We start from the raw sequence: 18,179 nt of genomic DNA on the forward strand, positions 1-18,179 counted from the left end.
TCATGTGACCTTACATCATCTAAGTTTTTCCCAGTTATCCATGGGAATAAGAAAAATACACCAAACAAGAAAATGGACCCAGGAATGGAAGTTACATCACCAGAAGCTGTTTTTTTAACAGTGTTGATGCCATGAAGGAGACAGATGGCGAGTCCCCTCCTACTGCTGGTGTTTCCTCTGAGATGGCCTGTTTTTGTGTATGTATGTAGTTGTCCTTGGGAGGAAGGACTGCGTCCGTTGTGTAGACGTAGTCCAGTGTGACCACTGTACCCCTGACAAATGGGGATTTCACAGACAACGAGGCCTTGAAGAAGCTTTGAAGCCTCTGCACAACGAACACCAAAGACACTTATACCTCCAAGGAAATCAGCCTTTGTACATGTGGGGCAGGATTTCTTTGTGTATGTGTGTGTGTGTGTGTGTGGTCTTGTATTTCTATACTTATGAGGACCGAATGCCTTCATAAGTATACAAAGATGAGGAGAATCCTCCAAAGTGAGGACATTCTGCTGGTCCTCGCTTCTTTAGGGGACTGGTTTAGGGTTTGGACTTGGTTTAAGGGTTAAGATTAGAATTATGATTAGGTTTAGGGGTATGAATGTCTTCAATGAAGGTCACAAGTATAGCCATACCAACGTGTGTGTGGAAGAGAGATGAGAGGTGAAAGGGGGGGACGTGATATTATCTCATAATATAATCTCTGTACGATTTTCTGCGAGGGAGACGGAGTGTGCGGAGGCAAACAGTTGGGTAGTTAGGAATCCATGTGTTCATTCTCCCAGCGCGGTGGGAAGGAGAGGGAGGGAGACGAGAAAACAGCACCTGTTCCAACACACACACACACACACACACACACACACACACACAGACACACACCGCGTCTCCATGCAATCTTGTGGGAGGAAATGATGGGCCGGAGGCTGGTGGGTGGGATTACCAATGATTGAGTCTTTAAGGTCTCTCTCTCTCTCTCTCTCTCTCTCTCCCTCTCTCTCTCTCCCATCCCGCTTCCTACATCCCTCTTCCTCCCTCCCTCCCTCCCTCCCTCTCTGTTTCTGCCTCTCCGTCTATCTATCTCTCTCTATTTCTTTACTCAATGGCAGTGACTTATGTGGCTTGATGGGAGAGGCGCTGTGTGTAGATAGAGCTGCAGAGTTAATCAATGAAATGCACTGCAGGAGCATTGGCTGAGGCCTGCATAACCCCCCCCCCCCCCCTCCACCCTCCACCCCCCTGTGGCTTCCTGCAAAGCCGAGGAGAATAGCGCTATGGGCTTGCCAGAGCACTTAAACTAAAGGTGGACACTCAAAGCCCGATATTCAAACCTCTGCACAATCCTGCTAGCATGCCCACTGGCCATTTACACCAATGCATTATTTATCGTCAAAGATATCGTGCAGAAACATCTCGGCCGTAGTGAGTTGCTTCGAAGGAGATCCAGCTGAGATTTTTTTTCCCCACCGTCAATCGAAAAAAAACCTCTTCTATAAGTCACGTATGCTCTTTAATGAGCTGTATCTCATTATTACAAGGAAGTAAAAGGTCTGTTTTAACTTTGAATCTTCACACTTCAGCTGTGAATTTTCACACCGCTCCCGTAAAACCTCTTCTCTACGTCATCGGCCCAAATGTGCCGCGGGACCGAACAGGTTCTGTACTTGTTTGTTTCGTAGTCTTCGTAACCTTCAGAGAGCGGATGTGTGTATCTGCTGCACATCTTCTCAGTGGGCTTGTAATCTCTGAATCCCTTTTGTTCCATTAGTTAGGATCTTTAGGTCTGTGGTGAGTTTTCGTGTAGACAAAAATCCATATCTCAGCTGGGATGCATCCGTGTGTGTTTTAACAGTCGATCAGCATGTAACCAGCTTTGGTCTGGGCTGATTTATCTGTGAACACACACACACACACACTGCTGCCCAGCCTGTGTTTTTGTATCTACAGAGGGAGACAACCTACAATCTATCCAGTTTATCAGCGAATCCAAATTAAACAAATCTCACCACAGCTTGTGCCTGTCCTCTGGCGTTCCGTTCATTAATTAGACGTCTAAAAATATCAAACCCCTCCAAGACTTAATTAACCCATCGACTCCGTTCGGTAGGTTGTGCATGCCTGTCTTTGAGGGGGAGATGAATGACTCTTATCGTGGCGTGTGTTTGTGTGTGTGTGTGTGTGTGTGTACGTGTGCGTTTGTCTGTGTTTGTGCGCGTGCACGTGTGTGTTGGTGTGTGCATATTTTTGCTAGAAGGTGAAGTCTTTGCATGCGTCTCTGTCTTTTCCCGCATGTGTGTATACTTGTGTGTGTGTGTGTCTGTGTTGTTTCTGCAAGGTTACGGTAGTGCGTCTTTGTGTGCCGCATATACATCTGTCAATACACTTTTCCGCGCTGCATTTAGCAGCACGCCTGCACCGAAATCTTCTACGGAGCTTTACGGACCCAGAGGACGCGTCACTTTCAAGCCGTAATCCCCATCAATCACGCCATGCCCTCCACTATGCTAACTCCAGCACACAGATCACACGTATGAGTCAAAGGCTGCTTTGATCCAAAGTTCTCTGTGATTAACAAAGACTGGCTCATAATAAAACCATAATTGATCAATTATTCAAGCTGTTTTGAGTTGACGTGACACTTGTTAGCATGCTAATCGCAGGTGGGCGTGCGTCGATGCCGGAGGTTAGCAGAATTAGCGTCACAGGGAGCAACTCCATGTTTTCCAGGATATATAAACAACAAATAACTGGAGCGAATTATATTTAATTTCACATGATTATAACACGCCTGAAAAGTCTGTGAGTTTCAAACACATTTTCTGCTCTTTCACTGTTGAGAAATCCACTTCCTATAAACCTATAAACCTTGCAGGATTTCATTTTTAACTGGCCAGCATTGGAAAAGATCACTTTCTGTTTTTTTCTTTTGAATAGATAATAATAGCATTCCAATTGTTATTTTCCAATACGTGACATTTCCACTGAAAATATGATTGGGCTATGCTATTCTCGACCATCAGTGTCATGTGTGTGACGGCTGCTTTCTGACGCATTAGTGACATTTGGATGTAGCATATCTCCTCCTGATATTTGCCACAGCCAGTCAACTGCCACCCAGTTCATTGTGAACCTGTGATTAGTCAATTAGTCATTGATTGGTGTAAGAAAGTTTCATGGCCTCTCCCAGAAAGCACCGGGAATCAGTACAATCAGCATAATCAGTATAATAATCAGAATGGGGAAATGTATGAAATGAATAATGTAGCAGTCTCTTCCCGAAGAAGAGGCGGCTGCACTGTTCGTTGTGAGACAAAATGTCTGCTGTAGGCTGTTTTCAAACTAGTCTGGGTCCAGTCTCAAGACCAAGACGTGACTCTGTCTCAGGTCTGTTTTGACTCTTTGAAAATTTTCAGATATGTTTTTTCCTCCACCTGGTTCACCTTTGTTTATTTTCTCCCCAGCACTGTAAACAACTTATATGCATTGATTAGTCAAAGGCTCTACATTTCTATTGATCCTTAAGAAACTCCTTATTCATTATTTCTACATTTGCAAAGACATGTACACTGTTTATTGCCTATTTTGCTCTTGAATAGGACTTGATTTGCTCTGGTGTCTTGTGGTCTTGACTGGATCTCGACCCTCTTTGGACCTGGTCTTCGAATTAACTTAGACTCAACTAAGGTGGTCTTGACAATAGCCCTCGTCCAGTGTTACTGTCTCTCCAAGTCTAGGAGCAAAGTAAGAGAAATATGGAACCAAGTCGGATATAACTATGGAAAAATGAAGAAGAAATATGCAACCAAGGCGGATATAACTTAATGAAATCTAGAGTTTGGTGGACTGGCACTGCGCCGAGGCCGCCGTGCCTGCCAGGATCTTAAAGTGACAGATGGATGCAGCATCGGAGAAGCCCTCAACCTCCGTGGAAGATTTAATGATCACTGACAATGTCATCTTTTATGAGTGCAAATCATTGACCATAAAAATACATGTCCAGCTGTAGCTGCTGATCGGACCATACAGTCAGTGCAACATGGTAAATCACCGAGGAAAACAGGAACAGCTGAGGGGGAAAAGAGAAGCCTGCGGTTTGTTGTGACTGAGGAACCAGCAGTTCAGTGTGTCTATGGATGTGTGTGTGGTGTTGTGTTGTCTGCGTGTGGCTTTGTCAGTGTGTGTGTGTGTGGCTTCGTGAGTGTGTGTGCATTTGTTTGTGGGAGGCTAAGACCCTGACTCAGCTGCTACTGTTGTTGTCACAGTAATTGAACTCGGTTGTACTGTTTAACTAAAGCAAAATGAGAGAGAGGGGGAGAGAGGGAGAAAGGGGGAGAGAGAGAGAGAGAGAGAGAGAGAGAGTGGTATTGTGTGTAATGAGCTTGTGAACCATCGTCATCAGTTCATTACATGAGCGGGTGAAGTTAGCCCAGCAGATTTTAATAGGCTACACAACCAAACCCCAACAGAAACCCATTAGAATCACATAATAACAGCATTTTTACATGCTCTATAATGGCATGTACCATAATGGAATCACACTTTTCCTTTACACCAAGATCATAATTCTGAAAATGCACCATAGTCTGTAATAGTAATGTCAAAGTGCATTAACCTCAGCTTAGTGCTATACATAGGATCCTCCTCCTCAATCCACATTCAATATTTAAGGCTACTGTGATGCTGCTTGTATGGTAATCGTGTGTAAACTCTGAAATATACACTGCATAAACAGTAAAGAGAGCCAGTAAGTGCAAGTGAGAAACCCTCTCCTCATTCTGAATGGGATAATGGTAATGCAGGAGCCTGTATACTCAACTGCCTGTTTCTACTAGTGGGAGAAAATGGCAACATGTAAACCGCCTGGCTTGTTTTGATGGCAGATTTCCCCCTGCGGTAACTACTGCAGGGTGAACGGAGATAGCTCTGATTCTACTTGATCCCCCTCTGATCTCAAGTCTCCTTTGGCCAATAAAGGTGATTGACAGCCCAGTCCAGTTTACAGCAGCAGTTGAGTCAAGGTCCTCTGTAGTCTGTCACCTTGGCTGCAGCAAAGCTGTAATACTGAACAGCTGAAGAGTTGTAGGCTGTAATGTGTATCAGCGAGTGAGTTTCTTCTGTGTCACTGCTCTTATAGGATGACTACAGAACAACCAAATAAATATCGCACAGCGTTTTAGCATCTCATGATATGACTCATATCATGACTCAAGTGTCCGACAAATAGCATATCTGTCATCATTTGAAAATCTCGTAATACTAGTTTATGGATTTTCATGTTTTAACTTCACTTGAAGGATTACATGCTCCTTTATGGGTTGAGGGAATTATGTGACCCTTGGGCTTATGACACTCTTTCAAACCCACTGAATAAAAACGCATGATCATCAATCTAAAAAAAACTCTAAAATGTACATTTTAGAGTTACAAACTATATTACACAGCATATTTTCTAGTTTTTTTGAGTTGACAAGTGCTGATTGGAGAGTAGTTTGTGCATTCACAGAGCTGATATGGCTCTGGGACGGGTGTTGTAAACTATCAAAAATGTGAAATGAACTCTGATGGATAAGGATTTATATAAACAGTTTAAATTGTTAAATGAACACCGACGATTTTGCCGTATATGAAATACATGTGTGTGGATTGTGCCTTGTCCCGGAATCAAATCCCATTGTCAGTCAAAGCACGCCGTCTGACCCGCTGCGTCAGATCTGGAGTGTGCACCGTACCTCTCCGCCTCTAACCGCTATGTCTGACACCCAGGTGCCCCAGGACGAGTGGGGGGGTTACCCCGGCGGCGGGAAGGACGACGAGATCCCCTGTCGTCGGATGAGGAGCAGCAGCTACGTCAAAGCCATGGGGGACGAGGAGAGCGGAGAGTCGGACTCCAGCCCCAAGACCTCGCCTCAGAAGATGGTGCGGCCGGACGCCCTGGTCAAGGCCGTCATCCGGCCCAGGGACCTGCTGGACTCCCAGAGGTATGACACACACAGCTTCAAAGTGTTTTTTTTCGCTTGGTATGACCTCTGTCCCTGTTTATATCTCAGTTTTGGTGCTAGTGCAGGCAGCAAGCTGCAAAGAATGTCCATCTTACCAAGTTATTTAGTGGCATTTTTCAGTCTGCAAATCTTACTTTTCTTAAAACAAGTGAAAAATTATGAAAGTGAAAAAAGCCTGATAATTGAGGCAGAGATTGAGAAAATTCCATTTGTTTTCCAGGCAGTTTTACTTGTTTCAGGAATTTTCTAGAGAAGTCTAGTCAATATCTTGAAACAAGGCAGAATAAAGCAGGTCAGTCCATTAGTGTCAAGAACATTTGATTCAAGAAAATCCTTGAAGCATTTGTGGAACTATCTAACCCCATTAACAGATTTTTTTCATTTGTTTAAAGAATTTTAAGACTCATTAGCGATTTAAATGATGAAATGAAATGTTAAGATGCTTATTTTTTGCAGTGCAGCAGTAAAACTGTTCTTGTTTGGAGATTATCTAATAATGAATGCAGCTTTTCTCAGCTCAATATTCGTTAATGTTTATTAATTTATTTTATTATAATTCTCTTTTTCTCTAGCAGTGATGGCAGTGTTCTTGTGGTAGTGGCCCACCACTGCATCAGTGTGAAATATTTGATAGCTGATTCCCTCTACTACGTATCAGAGTCATGGTTATATGATAACATGGTTATTCATATCAGCGTCTTCATTTGTAGCAAAGGGCCCAGCGCTTCGTTTCTAGGATGTATCCTATTAAACAGGGAGAAAATAGAGGGCTTTTGTTTTGGTAACACAGTGGCTGAAAAAAAAAAGATGCTCATAAGAGGATTACATGATGAGACAAGCTGCAGACAATGTCACAGGAAAATAAACATCGGCAACTAAATTATAGAGAGATAGAAGGAAGTTACAACAATTATAGCATTAACAAATCCATTGGATTAGGATGAAATTAGATCATAGAGTGCAAGAGAGCGTTTGGACCAAAGAAGAAGAATAAACCTGCAGCAAGCTGGGCAGATAACAGATAGATCATTCAATAACGGGCGTGTTTTCCCCAAGCCCTGTGCATGGGTTGTGTTATCACTGTGTCAGACATGCATATTAAAATTATCTACCTTTCTTTACATTAATGTCAGCAAGGCCAATTAAACTAGAGATGATACAGCAAGGCAATTTCCGCAGAAATTAACTCTTCAGCAAAGTTTAGGACCAGAGATGAATTCCCTTGTCTGTCCGTTTTGCTTTTATTGTGTGTTGTATGTCCTGATAATTGTCTGTTTGATGTCTGCCTCTCCTTTCCTTCCATTTCCTCGTTACTTCGCATCCTGTGACCTCCAGCATTATCATGTATCATTCATTTTCAGCCCGGTTTACTGGAGCAGGGTGCTGGGTAAACACTAACCACAGATACAATAGATATCGCCATGGAGACAGGTTACTCAGTGGTTATTAAAAAGTCAATTTTTACAATAGATTTTTTAAATGAATCCCTCGACGTACCAGTGGAGCTATGCAAATGTCAGTTGTCTTCTTTCTTTCCGTCACTGTTGCGGTTTTAAATCTTATTGTTACAGTATGTCGGACACAAAATTATTGTATTATGGACGGCAGATCCATCTTTTTCCGAAGTCATTTTTGAAAGGGCGGCATTGTGAGAGAGCAAAATTCACTTTCATTCCCCCTTCAAAGGGATCTGTTCCTCTTTGTTCGCAGCAGCATTTGAAAACAGTTATTACAGCAGGGATTCAGGAGTCCATTTTATTAATTTGGCAATTTAGAAAAAAAAAAAATCTCCCAGACCTGCTCTTTCAAAACCCAATCTTTTTGTCTGCCGCTGTTCTGCTTTGTCAGCCTTTTATAGTGCATTTACCAGTCGGGGCTGGAGCTCAGTGTGGAGGTCTCCATTAAAGGCCTTTAGCTGCAGCTCAGAACAGGAGAGCTGAATGTACTTTCTCTATTTTAGATAGATGGAAGTATACTTTCCTCTTATTTTCCATTCCTTTTTGAGAAAACTTCCTAACTAACTCCCAATGTGCTTGACTGACCCCCAGTGCTTAATTTGTAAATGATGAGGTCTCGGAACACCAAGGGGTCGGTGTTCCCGCGAGTCGGTCTGGAGGGAAAAGGTTCAGGAACATATCAAGACAACAAGTGCATTGGAGGCACGGTGGTGCTCAGTACAGCCATTTAGCTTACTGTAGACCAACAGCCTAAACATTACGAAATGACCGACTATATCACCTTAGAGCTCTGACTACTGCTGACCTATAAAAATATTTGATTATTGTATAGGCTACATAATGCTCATTTTGTCCAAAACGATGGGTTTTTACAAACCTGCCCTTTAAGTAGTGGACTAAAGATATAACTGCACTGTGCACAACATAAAATGCCCACATACTGGGCTGTGAGATATCCTAATCATACATAAACACATCAAGGAAACTGCAATGGCTTCAACCATTTACCAGACAAATTCTGGCTCGAGTAGTTACACATCAATACTCAACACAAATACTTTCATAGGATATCTATTTTGAACATAGGAAACAATGTCAGTGAATAATGAAATGACAGCAAGAAAACGTGTCATGGTCATGCCATGCAGCTAGAAGTCGGCCTAAATGCGACACTCAGCTGGACCGCGCTGGTTTTGAAATGCCCACATTGATGTGTGGCTTACAGCCCTTCACTCAACCAATTATATTACCAATTACATGCGCAATGTCCCACATATTTAACTGTGGGACTTACAGGTCCGCACTCACTTTGTACAATTTACAAACAAAAAGTCCACACAGCAAAAATATGGACAGCAAATTCAACCGTCTTTTAGCCATGACGATGTCTGAAGTTTACCATAACACACTCTGCAGAGCAGCTCACTCATGTGATGTGATTACTATGCGCTTGCTGCTACTTTCTAATAGGGTAATCACCTGTCTTCATATGGAAATGAGCCAATTCGGTTTTTGGAAGGGAGGGGAAAGGAAGAGTCAACTATTGAGATTAATACATGGCAGACAAAAAAAAAACAAAAAAACTTTCATGCCACCAGAGGTGCCGGGTCCACACAAATAAGTACCGGAATGCAGGTAGTCCAAAACCACAAGGTGCCGGATCCTGTTCCGGCAGGATCCAGCAAAAATTAAGCACTGCTGACCCCTATGCTTTAGGGGTGTATATTCAAACAGAGGCTTAGACTAGTTAAAGGTAAATAATCAGATGCAAATTTTGGACCTCATGCATAGATGACCTTGTGCAGAATGTGGCCGGTGACAGACAAATTTAGCTTTGACATCCAGTCCTTAGCTCAGTATTAACACCCTTGATGATTCTCTCTCTCTCTCTCTCTCTCACTCACTCTCTCACTCTCTCTCTCTCTCTCCCTCTCTCCCTCTCTGCTCATTGCGATTCAGCGCGGGTTGTTAAATTACTATTTCCTCACACACGAGTGGCTTTTTTCCTGGAAACACTGAAACCGCAGCGGGCAACACCCACAGAATCCGCTAATGCACATCGCCACCGTGAACCCGACCCTGTTGAACACACACACACACACACACACCAACATACACACACAAACAGAATTAATGATGAGCATTTCTGGCAGCGTGTTTGTGATGTCTCTCCGCAGGTAGCGATGATAGGGGAAGGAAGCAGGACAGGATCTTCTGTTAAGCAATAGGACTTCGCTACAGGCATGGGCCCCAAGTAATGCCCCTGCATACTTAGATAATAAGCCAGATATTCATCCTAGTGGGCACATAATGGACAAATCCAATAAGGTCTATGGATTGTGATCAGGCGGGATCGTATTGTTCCATCTTCAGAAGATGCAGTCATTTCATTTTTTTTAATCGCTCATTTTTGAAGCAAAGTGTGACGCACAGGCTATACAGTAAGATATGGTTTCCTTTTCTTCTCCCTGTATTGCAAAGCTTCCCCTGACTATCCGTTTTGAATGGCTGTAAACGGTGAGTGATTTATGAGGATGCAACAGCAGGTAGGCCTATCAGTTGCAGTTATTGTACTCAGAGGCCCCGGTGAATAATGGCTCTCTCAGCGGTTAGACTGAGTGTGCGCTGGGCTCCACTGAAAGGAAGGTATTGTCTGGTATGGATCAGTCTGTGTGGCCTGCCTCTGAGTCCATTGACAGCAGCAGCAGTATTATTGAGACCGGAGGAGCCGGTTTGTTGTCGCATTCATTGGAAACAGCGGGAGCGTCCCCCGGGGCGTCGTCGCTGAAGCGTTCCCGATACTTTCCCGATCCCAGCCTAAGAATGCCATCACGTGGGATCCTTCTTCTTAGATTTGAATGGATGTCTATCAATTTTTTGCTCTCTGTAAATCCCGTTTTTTTCCAAGATTGGTTTGGTGTTACAAGTGGGTTTGTTTGCAGTAGATGTGTATTGTGATATCAGTAAACTGCACACAGCACAGTGATGCTTTATACCAAAGGAAAGCAAAGGGTGACATCAAACGTTGGTGAATCCAACTTTCTCTGGACAATTTAGGAGACCATTTGTATTTCACTCTTAAACCTGCAATAAGCGATATCAGACCTTATAACAATCCTGAAACTAATGTGTGCTATGTGGAGATTTCATTGAGACATAATGATATAAACCAATATCCACACAGCAGCCAGCTGTGTTGCTGTTTTCACCTCTTTTCTAAAGCTTGTTGTCAAATTCTGCTCCGGAACAAAGCTCCTCCCGCTCCATTCAGTAGCTTTTCATTTTTTGGCTCCTCCCTCGCTGTTTTAAAGTGGCGCTCTCCCCCTCCCATTCCTGAAAAAAAACATTTGAGTGAGTAAACTTGTTAAACTAGTAAACTTGCTACCTGCCTCTTCACTTGCATTGTGGGACATGTAACCTTCAGCGGGAGAAAGATCTGTCAAAGTAAGAATGGTAACCGGCGGCACTTCTCTTTAGGTGCGTTTACTTAGCTGTTAGCCTTTATGCACGGTGCTTTGCAATGTTTGTCCTTAGTAGGCCTCCGTAGTGCAGTGGCTTTGCTGTGCTTTATTTACAAATGTGTTGCGGTTTCTGCCACCCTCTAGTGGTCAGAAAACTTGATTCGTCCCTCACTGTGGGTGGAGAAGAGTGTACAGACCTGATACCAGAATTTAATTTGCGCAAATAGAGCAAATCTATGGGGTCTCAATTATTGGAGATTGGATGCTCTTCTCTATTGCAGCCACACTTTGTGAGTTACACTGAAAAGAAGGTGTGTTTGTGTACTACAGCTTTAAATGTGTATTATCACTAGACTTCCTGGGAAAATCCTTTATGGCGTTATGCAGCATACGGAAACTCTCATCACTTTGTTAAGCTTCTAATCAGAAACTTGGCTGTTTTCAATCTACATACTTGACACCATACTGCTATTGTCCACATATATTACTGTCTTGAGTATCTAGGCATAAGTGGCGTCACTGATGCGTGTGCCACCTGACATGAGAGCTCTCCTGGCATCATGGTTCACTGGGCTGTTTGGGATGGAATTAGATTGGATCGGAGGCAGAGACGCGGCGTAGGCTGGATGTCTTCGCCGCTCGTAGGCGATCTGATGTCCCGCGGGGGCGTTTCGGTCGGATCGGCCGTACACAAATTTGACAGCAGCGCCCCCCCCGAAGCAAACGATGTTAAAGTGAGAACAGGCCGTCAGTTTGTGTCACCTCCCTCGTTCGAGCTCCCTCTCTCCCTCGTGGTTGACAGGGTCATCTCTTTCTTCTGCTTGTCACCAATAAAGAATACATCACAGTCACAGGCGCGCTCAGCCGGAACACCCTGTGCTCTAGAAGGGGGAGTTGGATGTTGATGATCGTTTCAATTAATAACCATTTACACCCCCAAACCCCCCCACCCACCCCTCCATTACAACTCCACCCTGCGGCCCCGTACGTCCTGTGTGCTGTAGCGCCGCCGACTATGATGAATTGAATATGAATCGGCATTCTCGCGCAATAGTAGGACCTGCCAAAGATGTTTAAAGGCTTTATTAATGATGATGGGAACAGAATGACATGTGGCAAATTCAAGCATTAGCCATTAGCGAGATGAGTGAGTGAGTCAATCAGGGATGATATGTAGCATCTGATAGCGAGTATCATAGCGGGTCGCGTTCAAACACACACACACACGCACACACACAACAGCAACAACAACTAACATCCATCTCTGGCAACCTAAGTTCTCTTTTAATGACTGTGACGTCTCATTAGGGTAGAGCCCAGGGTCTAACCGCCACAAACCAATCAATCCCAGCCATTTTGGGCAGTTTCTAAAACAACTCACATTTATTTGCCCCCCATCCATGATTAGCCTCTTGAGTAGCTGTAATTAATCAAAGTTAACACCGGCAAAGCATTCGATAATTCCTGATTTGACCCAGAGTAATTACTCATTCAGATGGCATTGCGTATGAGCGCTCCTCTCTCAGATCTCAAGGTCAAAGCAGGATTCCAATCCATTGATTTGTGGCTGCAGGGGACGTGTGATGCATAGAGTAGCCTACTTTCTGTTTGCTAGGCTTCTCCCCAGCACCTTCTCTCACCGTGAATAAATAACAGGTGCAAATTCAGTTATGTGCTGCTACATCTCTGTTTACTGCTTTAGAATTTCTGTACGTCTGTGTGTGTTTGTGAGTAGGAGAGAGTGTGTGAATACAGTAGGGATGGGATGATATATTGAAATTCAATATATTGTGATACAAAACTAACAATACGTATCGTGAGGCAGAAAAATGAATCGCGACCTTAGCTCCATTTTATTCTGCTGTAGTAATCACAAATGAGACGGTTTGACCATCATAATTTCACAAGCTCTCCATCCAAATTATATTATTTGCACTTTGTAATGACATTTTTAAATCGTTGTTTACATTCTAGCAAGCTGATGCCATTGCTAGAAAGATAGCTCAGAAATAAACATAATTCTGCACAGTCATACTTTGTTGTCATTGAAGTTTTATTTATCACATCACATTATGGTTGTATTGAATCGTGAACCCCATATCGCATATCAAATCGCATGGTGAGACGGTGATTGTGAAGTGTATTAAACACATCTACGTTTCATACATCCAGCTCTCCGCGGTTTCCTGACCCTTATCAAGACGAGATTCAGCCTTACCTCTTGTTATCCTCCACCCCACTGACACCACCAGTGAGAGGATGTAATTGTTCTCCGTAGGGCTTTGCCGTCTGTTCTGTTTGTCAGGAGGGAAGCATATCCGCTGATTTCCACTTTCCAGACTAGCGGACCCATTTCCCATAAGTCCCATTGTGTGGCCCCATCCCCTGACCTTCAAGTTAATGCATTTGTTAGCACGCGTTAACCCTTTTTTGCAAATTCATTCTCCTCCCCTGCAATGCTCCTTTTCTATGCTTCAGCATTGTCCTTCCCCTGTACGCACCATGGAATGACTTTCCTCGCCTCGTTCTCCACAGAACTCTGCGCACAGCCGCTATTGTCGAGGCAGGACTTTGTTTAACCACTGAAAGAAGACATTCACTGGCAACATGAAAGGCAGGCAGAGTGGGGTAGTGTGAGATTCCCATCATCTGGTAGCTTAATATTGGCCAACAATGGAAGTGCATTAGCAACAATCAGAGACATTAGAGGAAATTTGTTCTGGCAGAGTTGATAAAGGGGCCAACGCTTTCTCAAAACAGCTTCCCTTCGCTCAGCTGACAATAATAGACATCTCTACATAGCAGAGATGGATAAAGTAATACACAATTTATGCCTCAGTCGGTGCACTTTTATCTGATGTTGTCAGCTAAAAGCTTGACTAAGTTTCATTGTTCGAGGAAGGACGTTAGGGAGTTTTTTTTTTCTGTTTTTTCAATTAAGCACCTCTAATTAGCCACTGGGAAATAATTTGTGGTTTATGATGTAATGTAAATGTTCTTTTATGGGGTTATGTACAGTATTTCATCATGTAGTGCTCTATTATCATTTTTGGTTTTGACAATAATGACATGCTCCCACTTTATCTATGGCCAGCTCTTCATATTAGTGCTGGTGGACAGTGTGTGCACCTATTATCTGTCAAAACCCATAATGCACTTCTCATTATGTTGCTTGTATGTATATGTTTCATTTATAAAACATCGCCATGACCAGGCAATTAAATGTGACTGTAACATTTCACCACTTATATCATAAGAGGGCCATATTGGTCATATTGTATCACCCTAATGTTTGCAGCACTTTGGTGAAAAACCCCAAGCAAACATTCATTGTGCCCCAAGTGCCATACCGAGTCAATTCCATTGGACTTGTGCCCAGTGACGTCACGCACCCTCCACACATCCATCGAACTCCCACTTGCGGGACCCAGTAACTCTCTTTTCTTCTCTACCCACAGCTCTTACCGCTTGGATAAAATCAACAGTGACATGCGTAACTACATCACCAATTTTGCTGCAGACTTAAGGTGAATACAGGCTCGGCGCCTCCCCTTCCCTTCCCTCTCTGTGGCTGCCATGTTGCAGTAGTCAGACGCCTGAGCCAGCTGGCTCGCTGCCCTGCTGACATACTCAATATGGACGCCTCACAGAGCAAACACTCAAGACCAGTCAATGAGAGGTCACCTGGGGCAATCTCCTCACACGGCTGAAGCTTACAGCACGATTAAACACAATATATATGTTCTGGTTCACTGCTATACATTATACCAGCATAGAATCAAATGACAAAAGCAGCATACTTACGTAGAGGTTTCGAGATTTGGACCATGCAAGTATGATATGGACCAGATTAATCTAGAGATAGGCCTTATCCCCATTGAGTTCTTCACTTAGAAAATCCGCTGCCGCTCCATTCAGGTTCGTAACCTCTGGATATCTGTGCTCTGGGATGTCTTTGATTGTTCAGAAGGTTGATATTACTTTGCAAATGCACAGTGCCTTGCTATGACATGGCAAGATGGATTGGGGGACTTTTAATCACGCTGGCATTTTCCATGCCAAACACTAGTGTTTATCTCTATAAAAAAAAAAAAACCTCAGAAACTGCTTACTCATCCTTGTCTGACATTAGAAATAGATCTGGCAAAGGGGGCCTCACTTTGGTATTCCTCATGTGCTCCACCCAGTATCATTTAGTTTATAGCATCTCTCTCCCTCTAACTCTTTCCCTTTCTCCTCTCTCTAGCAGATTTCTAACCAGGCATGGTTTTCTCAACGTCTTTCTTGCCCTTCTGGGGTATAGCATATTTAATTGACCTGGCTGACACCAGGGTGCTCAGTCTGAAGTGCTTGCTCACTAACTAGCTCCTTATTTGCATTTCCCTCATTTCCATACATTGATTGGATGTTTCAGCACAATAGAAATCGAATTGCCATTTTGAGGACACTGTTGAACACAGCGGTGATTTAGTGGCGAGAGAAAAAAAAGCTCCCCCCCTTGGGAGAGGCAGTGTCATAATCAGTCTCTCTCTGAAGTTCAGGTTGCCCAGAGGAAGCCCACTGCCCTTAATAGCACTTAATTGTTTTTGTCATCATGCGACACCTGTAGCCACTAGTCAAATTACTTGTTTATTAGTTAAATTATATTTAATTGACTTGCTTAAGCCATCAACATCGTGACTGTAGTCTCACTCCCCGCCTCTGTCTCCCTCTCTCTCTGTTCAGTCAGAGCTACCACTTGCAGGCCACCAGGGACATGCACCCTAGCATTGCCCTGGATCCCTCCGCCAACTACAACTCGCCCAAGTTTCGCTCCAGGAACCAGAGCTATATGCGGGCCGTCAGCACCCTCAGTCAGGCTAGCTGTGTTAGCCAAGTGAGCCAGGTGAGTCTGCACCTTTCCAGTTGGGAGCTAGTTTTGGATGTTAGCTTGTTCTGTAGAGCAGGGGTCCAGGGCCTCCCAAGGGTCCCTGAAGGAGTTCCAGGGATTCCCTAGCAAAATAAGGAATAGTTTAATTTCACTAATTTAATTCATTGGAAATTATGCCAATTACGAAATGAATGAAGAATGACTATGCTAATCATATGTTTCACTCTCACCACTATTATCTCCCCATTTGCAATGTAGACAGTTGTATAATTCAGTACTGAATCAACAACAACAAAAATCTTCCCACCGCCAGAACTAAATCTTATCTAATGGACTGGTCTGTGGTCTAATGGGTCTGTTTGGGGATCTGTGACATGAAAAGGCTTGTGAACTCCTACTGTAGAGACCCGAGAGAAGACTGACCTGTATCAGAATCATATCATCATAATCAATCTTAATTGAAAATGACATTTCACTTTGGTAGAACATTTCTACTTACATGAGCACTGATGGCTCCATATGAGTTATCAAGCCAACCACACAAATACTGGGTTCCTTGCTACATGTAGTTATGTCACTCACTTGCTTTCATTTTGAAAACCTGTAGTCATACTTCTAACACATATACATATTACAAATTAGTCAATGGTCACAGGAAAGAGGAGAAAAGCATCAACACTGGTCATGACCATGAATCCCCAGGACAGTAAGGGTGATGTATAGGTATTCATGCTAAAAGTAAAAATGTTCCACCGAATTGAATTATTCTTTAAAACCCAAATATCCTGTTCCTATGATTGCACTTCATCTACAATTATGTTATATATGGCAGTTCATTCCACATGTTTATGTAAATAAACTAAATGGCCTTAGCTGGGGTTGTTGTGAGATTTTAATCTCCCTCTTAAAAGAGAGGTGTATTGATTTGTCCAGAGTCTCAAAAAAGCTCAGCCATACTCCTACTAATTCCCACTCTCTATCTCTGCCTTAACGGCACCTTTCTGAAGCAATTACGAGATAATACATCTACCAGTAGAACAAGATTGTTATCTTCGATTCTCAATATTGCCAAATGGGAGTAAGGTGATAACCATCAAACAATTTCTACTCAGTAGAACAACCATTTTTACTGGGTCAACACCTCAGAAACTACAAGATACACATCTGGGGAATTTAGTAACAATCATGAAACAGTAGTAGTTCTTGTCAAGATCAAGAAACATTCTCTCAGGCTACTCTCTCATTCACTGCACAATAGAGACAGTGCATAAAATAGGCCACGCCCATCGTGGGGGAAACCGCTGCACCGCTTTCCATTCACCTTGTGTGACTGAATGCACATCATTGTCATTATTCCCCAAATTAAACATGTCTGCTGTTGTGTGGTGGACTTCACAGCCAACAAACTTAAAAACCATGAATTACAGTTTTTTTGGGCTCCCGAGTAAAACAAGGAGCCACTGAGAAGAAAAATGGGGATCTAGGCTGTAAGGAGAGAGGCGCTAACAGTGGTACATGGTAGAAGAGGGGGAAACTTTGGGACCCTGAGATTAAGTACACTTATAATATGGCCAGTATTTTGTCACTGGTCAGTAACTTGCCAGTAATTATCTAATTATATTCTTGTAAGATAACCTGAATGTTAAAATGTGTTTAAAAGCTGCATGCTGTCCTATTAGGCTGCTACTAAGCTAACATTACTGATCCAATTCTTCTCTATCAAACAGATGACTTGTATTCATGTGTGGGTCTCAGGATAGTCTGCTCTGTATTGACTGCCAGTCCAGGGTGCAAAAGTAATGAGAAATCTCACAGACTTGTTAGCTAACATAAGATAGTTAACAACAATCCACTTTAATAATGTCACCTCAGCGTCGCTCAAACTTATAGTCTGAAAAGCATCTGTATTTCCAATCTTTAAAAATGAAGTGAAATTATTCCGTCAACTTATTATCTTACCTGGTGATTAAATGAAGTAGTGGTAAATGTCGCAGTATTTCACTTCAGGCCACAGTGTGGGATAATTTATCCAGCTTTATTGAAAAAGGACATTGATGGAGGCCAATTAAGTTCATTTTTTCAGTGTACCTTCTCCTCTCTGTTGGAGGCAGTGTGCTGAAATAATTCTTTGACAGACTTGTCTACTCGAAAACAGGAAAAAACCTTGTCAGGCTGTTCATATCTGTTAAGATTTCCTCCCAATCGCCGCTTTTGCTGGTTTGTTAGTGATATTGTTTTCCCCCACGGTGGGTGTGGCTTTTGAAGTATGACGCGCTCTGCAGTGTGTCTATATGACCTTGATTTCATCCAAATTCACATCTCGCCGAATGATTTTGTTTAGACAGTGCAAGGACTACTGCGGCAAATAGAATCAGCCCAAAGGTTATGCATTGGTGTG

The 18,179-nt window shown here is 43.0% G+C and overlaps 1 protein-coding gene across 1 annotated transcript in view; it reads left to right on the forward strand.

Annotated features, from left to right (window-relative positions):
- The window catches only part of dlgap2a (discs, large (Drosophila) homolog-associated protein 2a), a 52,333-nt gene that overhangs the window by 9,421 nt on the left and 24,733 nt on the right, over positions 1–18,179 (forward strand). Inside the window, exons 3-4 of the mRNA XM_071538340.1 lie at positions 5,758–5,972; positions 15,637–15,787. Coding sequence (XP_071394441.1) covers positions 5,758–5,972; positions 15,637–15,787 — 366 coding nt within the window. The remainder of the gene's footprint in view (positions 1–5,757; positions 5,973–15,636; positions 15,788–18,179) is intronic.

The sequence above is a fragment of the Centroberyx affinis genome, unplaced genomic scaffold, assembly GCF_046629955.1.
Source record: "Centroberyx affinis isolate AG114_WGS23_722 - 3 ecotype Tasmania unplaced genomic scaffold, CSIRO-AGI_Caff_v1 ptg003262l_1, whole genome shotgun sequence".
Classification (NCBI taxonomy): domain Eukaryota; kingdom Metazoa; phylum Chordata; class Actinopteri; order Beryciformes; family Berycidae; genus Centroberyx; species Centroberyx affinis.